This window comes from Mizuhopecten yessoensis, unplaced genomic scaffold, assembly GCF_002113885.1.
Source record: "Mizuhopecten yessoensis strain PY_sf001 unplaced genomic scaffold, ASM211388v2 scaffold11097, whole genome shotgun sequence".
Taxonomy (NCBI): domain Eukaryota; kingdom Metazoa; phylum Mollusca; class Bivalvia; order Pectinida; family Pectinidae; genus Mizuhopecten; species Mizuhopecten yessoensis.
The window spans coordinates 1,489,591-1,496,128 of record NW_018408878.1 but is presented as its reverse complement, the minus strand read 5'-3'; the positions used below and the strand labels follow the sequence as shown (position 1 = coordinate 1,496,128).

At 37.9% G+C, this 6,538-nt stretch overlaps 1 protein-coding gene across 1 annotated transcript in view; it reads right to left on the bottom strand.

The window, feature by feature from the left end:
- Positions 1–1,793: 1,793 nt before the first annotated feature.
- Positions 1,794–6,538, bottom strand: part of LOC110465671 (myosin heavy chain, fast skeletal muscle-like) — a 19,532-nt gene continuing 14,787 nt past the window's right edge. Inside the window, exons 6-7 of the mRNA XM_021521633.1 lie at positions 3,711–4,023; positions 1,794–3,147 (exon numbers count right to left, since the gene is read on the bottom strand). Of these exons, the coding sequence (XP_021377308.1) occupies positions 2,939–3,147; positions 3,711–4,023 (522 nt within the window). The 3' untranslated portion in view covers positions 1,794–2,938. The remainder of the gene's footprint in view (positions 3,148–3,710; positions 4,024–6,538) is intronic.

Here is a 6,538-nt window from a genome sequence, read left to right as displayed (position 1 = left end):
TGCTTTAGGAATGCTTCCAAAGGCATCTTTTTTATTCTACTATTTCATTTCAATGCTTAAGCAGAAACACTGCAACAACCACCCCAGACCATTTTAAACTCCATCTGGGTTGTTGGAGTTGTGTTGGAAGAAAAAGTAACTTTTTCTGATTCTGATTCAAATCATGAATTCAAGCAAATGAAAAACAATTAAATAAAACCATATGAAACATCACAAATAATCAATGAAATCAGATATTTAAGTATTTATATATACCGACGGTCCACAGGAATGAACCCCCATTTCATGATCGATATACTGAGCACTTATAATGAGTATAAATGATACAATTTCACCAATAGTGTCATTATACACTTACACACTTGGAAAACCACACAGTTGATCCAACTAATAAATGTAGATTACTTCAAAAAAAAAAATGACATAGTGCCGTTTATTGATCAAATTTAGGATGAAAAAGACCTTGGGGCAAAGGTTTGGTTCGTTTGCGTTTTACGTCCTATACACAGCTATTGTCACTTAAGGATGTGCCAGATTTTGGTGGTGGTGGTGGAAAGCAGGAGTTCCCAGAGAAAAACCACCGACCTACAGCCAGTACCTGGTGACTGCCCCACATAGGCCTCAAACTTGCGACCCAGTGGTGGAGGGCTAGTGGTAGCAGAATGTCAGATCAATTCACCACTTGGCCACAGCGGCCTCCCTTGGGGCGAAGAACTCTTGGTGATATTTGATGGATTTCATTGTCAGCTTAGGGATGTATTTTTTAGATTTTAAAAGGGCATATAGATTGCTGTATGTAAAAATGTATGCAGGTTGTACAAATCTACTGCAACCCAAAAGAATAAAACCACACACTTACATAACAGTATTATCAGAGTTAACAAGGTTACCGCGAGCGGTATATAATACGCCCCTCACACATTGAATGAGTAGTTGTTTGTAAGATTGAACTTGTCCGAGGTTTCATGGTAATTAACCTTGTTGTGAAGTTTGAAGTTAATCTGTTAGTAATTACTCCAGATATCGAGCGGACACTGTTTCGGCAAGTCCATAAAGGGGCATAACTCCACAAATTATGGTCAGATAATGGCGGTTATCGAACTCGTCCGAGGTTTCATGGTAATTAATCTTGTTGTGAAGTTTGAAGTGAATCCGTTAATAATTACTTGATATATCGAGCGGACACTGTTTCGACAAGTCCATAAAGGAGCATAACTCCACAATTATGGTCGGATAATGGCAGTTATTGAACTTGTCCGAGGTTTCATGGTAACTAACCTTGTTGTGAAGTTTGAAGTTAATCCGTTAATAATTACTTGAGATATCGAGCGGACATCGTTACTCCATCCTCCATCCACAGGTTGTTTACATGTACATATATCTGTATAATTTTACAAAACAAATAAATAATAATATTTCATAAAAATCAAAGTCTGATAGTTTTACCCTAATCCATACAAAACCTAATTCCTTCAATGAATAATTCATAAACAAACTAGATGATGGAAGTATTAGTCCATATAGGAAAACTAGTTTGTGTGAATGATGTTTCATACAAAACTAAGTTCACAAAAAATTATATTAGTTCAAACAAATACAAGATCATACAACCACCAGTTCATACAAATGAAGTAACAAAACAAAACACTACCTTTATCAGACATGGACAAGAATACACACAACGTCATCTTTTGCTTTAATAATAATAATAATTATAATAATTTGAGGTTCTTATATACCGCTTTATCACAACCTAGTTCGTAGGTCGTCTCAAAGAGGTTCACTAACTATTATCCGTGGTTATAGGGCCTTTGCAACCAGCCAATACCTTTCTCAACTCCCTGGGAGCATACAGCCGGAGCTGCCATTTAATATACCGGTATGTACATTTAGTTATGTCACGAAATCAAACTTTTTTGGAAATATTGTTTTGATAATCTCCCACAATATCATAAACCTTCTGTATGTTGTGTAATTTATTCCCAGTTATATCCCCCTTCCTATACACCTATGTTTCTCCTTTATAATATAATATCAAAGTATTAGCCAATCAATACCTAGTAAGCTTTAGTCTTAGGGCAATACAGATACTGACCAGGCTTCATCTGGTAGTATTTAATCAAGTTATCGTGTGGAAATTTCAGTGTACATGGATTTTGCTCAACTTCAAACTTTCAAAATGTAGGCTTTGCGAAAACTTCAGTATGAATTGATTTCACTCAACTTCAAACTTACAAAATGAAGGCTTGGTCTTTGTATATTGTACATATTTTCCGATGCAAGCTTCATTACAATCGAATGATATTTAAACAAGTTTATCATGCAGAAACTAAGGTGTGCACATTGACGAATCAGGCCTCAGTTTGCTTATTAATGATACACAGATTTTACTAATCTTCCACATTAACCCTAGACATTGTAAATTGTACATGCCTCCCCTTGTTTCATCTAAATCAATAGTGCTTAAGTGATTTTTTAATACAGAAACCAAAGGTTGATGGGCAGATGGACGGACGGACACACGGACACTCCCCACGCACGCAGGGTGATTTGAATAGCCCACCATCTGATGACGGTAAAAATGAGCTCCAAGAACCATATACTGTATACCGGCAAACTTTCGCCCAGTCAAATATTTGCCCTTCACTGGTAAAATCTATATTCACCCGGTGTAAATTTCGCCCTTGACATGTTATCACTAAAAATGGTGAACAGTGTACAAATGAACGATGTCATGATAAATTTGCCCTTATTGCAAGGGGCAAAAAAGGCAAAAATTGAACAGCCATGAAAATTTCTTGGTAAATAGTATCAAATATAGACTTAGGAGAATTTCCTGTAGTGAAACTCATCTGAAAGGAGATAAAAGCATTCTAAACTAATAATTGTCCTTAAGGTAAATCTAAACTGATCTTCTTGTCATTGCGTGGCACTGCTTCTATCTCTGTAGAGTCCTCACGAAACTCTTTGCTAGGTGAGTGCGCTGGAACGTCGTAAACTCGTCATACGTTGTCAACACACGCTGCTTTCCACTGAGAACGGACAGTTCTGGATGTGTTATGATGGACCTCAAACGTTCATTATACAGGTGATCAGAGTTGAGATTTTGCGAACCTTTGTCCTTCACGTACACCACAAACACATCACCTGTCGTAACATAAAATGTCACTTGTTATAAATCCTGTAAATCTGGGTTACAAAACAATGGTAACAGGAGAAAGAGAAATGTAACAGATAGACCAGGACTCGAACCGGGGACCCTCCCAACTATAGACAAACGCTCTACCAATTGAGCTACGTGGATTGACCCAGTCCAGTTCTGCTACATTCCTCCCTCCTTTATCGAAGTCTTCGCCTCCCGAAGACACAAATATTTACAACCCCGTTTGTTTCTCTAAGTCTTCGCTCACCAAGGACATAAATATAACCCGGTTCGTGTGTCCTCTTGCCAAGCACTCACCCAGTGCTAATTGCAACAAGGAATGGCCAGCTCGAAAATTTTGTAACAGGAGAAAGAGAAATGAAACAGCAAGACCAGGTTCAAACCTGGGACCCTCTGAACTCTAGACGAAGGCTGTACCAATTGAGATAACTGGTCCCCCCAGTCTAGTTCCGCTACACAATATAACATTTCTGACACATACTCATATCCAATAGCTTAATTGTTTTGAATTTGAATAAAAGATATGCCAAAGACCCTGTGTACTGACCTCCCATTTTGCGAGCTCCCTGGACTGTGGTCATCCTGAGGTCACCAATCTCTCTGTCCGGGTGCTCCAGAATTATGTCTCGCTCATTGAAGTCAACAAATACCAGGAAAATTTTGGCACGGGGCAGCTTAGGGATGGTTTCATGGTTCGAGACAAGGGAGCCAACTTTGTCCACTTTGCTGAGCTCACCACTACTGCAGGCCGATTCAACAAGTCGCATATGGAATGCCTTGGTCTCTGAGTAGAAACTGACCACACATATCTGCCTGGCTAGGGTTGACAGCTGTATGCTATCGAGTACTGACCCGACCGGCTGAACACAAAGAAAACCAAAGTACTGTATCACTAGAATGGCTAGTACAGACAGACACAGCTGAGGAGAAAACTAAAATACTAAACCAAAGTCGTATATGCACATTTGCTTTGCACTTATTTGACCTTTAATTGACCTGAAGGTGAATGTCTTGTGACTTTAATGACTCCACTGCGAATCTATTGTAGTATACCTGCATCAGCAGAATATGTTGTGCAATATATTTTAATCAAAATACCATGATGTTCACCTTTACGTCAAAAATCAAAGAAGTTACATAATTTGAGGTGAGTTCTCGAAAATTTTACACTCCTGATGATATTGATATTTATGGCCTGGAAAAAATGTCTTGCTAGAAATTTTAAACTTATTTGACATTTGACCTTGAGATATAAGTCACAGTGACCTATTACAGTACAGTATTCATCAAGATATCTTTAATGGAATAAAAATTATGCAATGGACAAGATTTTACTAGAAACTTTGAACTTATTTGACCTTTGACCTTGATGTGAAGATCACAGTGATATAGTAATTGCACAGTGCACTTTTCCTTGGGGATGCAGCTAAACTGGGCTTGGTGTCTGCATGATGAGCCACTTTCTCAAGTGTCTACAGAACCTACAGTAGGTATGTATCCATACTCACCCGATACAACTTCTGGTGGACAGGCAGTGTCTGTGCCCCTTACTAAAGTGTCTACAGAACCTACAGTAGGTATGTATCCATACTCACCCTATACAACTCCTGGGGTGAGTTTTACTAAGCAACTTAAGTTACGCAAAAAAATCCAACTTACCAATTTCGTAAGTATAAACTTAAGTTACGAAGTGTCTGTTTTACTAAAGCGTTCGTAAGTTTCGTCGTAAACTTAACTTACGAAGATTTCGTAAGTTACGATTACGGAACTCTCTTGTGTTGAAGGTAGGATTCATCTTAGTAACAAACACCACGCAAGCGCAGTCGCCAGTTTCACCTTTTTTTGCCAAGATTGGCAGCATGCCTACATTTGACGTATACGTAGGTCACGTCATTGATGCCGCTACATTAGAAATAGATGTGAAAAGAGGGGGTTTGTTTCATACATTCTACTTCACTTCAACTCAGATAAACAACAACAACAAAATCGAAAGAAATGTTCTTGTAAATCCCCCCGCCATACTGGGAATGGTTAGGGCAGAGATATGCAGATTGTAGAAGTGTAGTATATATATACGTCTCGTGGTGAGGTGGGATCTATGTAAGAATCGCGGTTCTGTACAATTAAATTGTGTCCAAGCTCATGCTTATGTTAGTGAAGGCAAATTCGTCACATTAGTAATGGTTTCAGCTAATAATTCGTCCGAATATAGAACGCAAAGTATCAAAATGCCGACGTTCACCAATACAGAAGATTTTACTGAAATGTCATTAAATAAACATTGTTGTAAACACGCCTGAATGACGTCACGCAGCAACATTTGTGACGTCAGTCATTCCGTGGTTTGCTCAATGTTTGATAGAAACAGCTCCAAATGTGTGTGTTTAACAATGATTAACATTGTAATAAATATAACTTTTCTAGGTTGTGATAGTTGAAATGCTGTTTACGTAAGATCGTTATTTTTTTTAATACAATCAACCAACAACAACAATTCACGGCAGGGTCGGAAACTGCTGTTTCATTATTTTAAGAACAAAAAAAACGAACATTCAAGCACAATTCAGTAAACTACCGTAATAATGTATACAATGTACATAGTGGAATATACATGCAGTCATTTAAGTCCATGATTAAAATCAAACCATATTTCAACAATATTGTTTTATCTTTAAGTCCTTTAAGGTCAACGTTACAGGTACTTTTGCCACGATTAGAAAAGTGTTGATTATACAATTTCTTGCAATGCTTCATTGAACGTGACGGTGCGCGTGGCATCCTTTGATTAATTGAGAGATGTTCTACACACAGGATTCTAACTGTGGTTCTTGATTGCTGACCAGTCAGCGGATTCGCACATACTATAGAAACTATCATTTGAAGGAAAGCTAGATAACTGGCGTGATTACTGTCTGAATCATATCAAAGTAAACTAGCTACATGTAGTCTTGTGTGTTTTTTGTAGGTAATTGGATCCAGAAATATAACAAGAGGCCCATGGGCCTTAACGGTCACCTGATATATTTATACAGAGAGTTGTTTTTGTTTTTAACATAACAGAAATATTATTCAAAGTGACAAAAAAACAATAAAACCACCTTACTCAATATCTAGCATACAGATTTCAGACTAAAAAGGATTTGAAACTAGCATCTCTGATTCTTAACAAGGAAAATGAAGAAATTTTAGCACACTGACTCCTTTGAGCCCCACCCTACAGCCCTTGGGGGTAGGGCTGGCTCAAAATTTTCAAAGTATCAAACTGTCAATTCAAGGTTATAATTCCAATCAAGTTATTAACATGTAATATTCAAAGTATCATTTGCCATAATAAACCATAATAAATTTTGCCCCCCCCCTCCTTCCCCAGGGGGT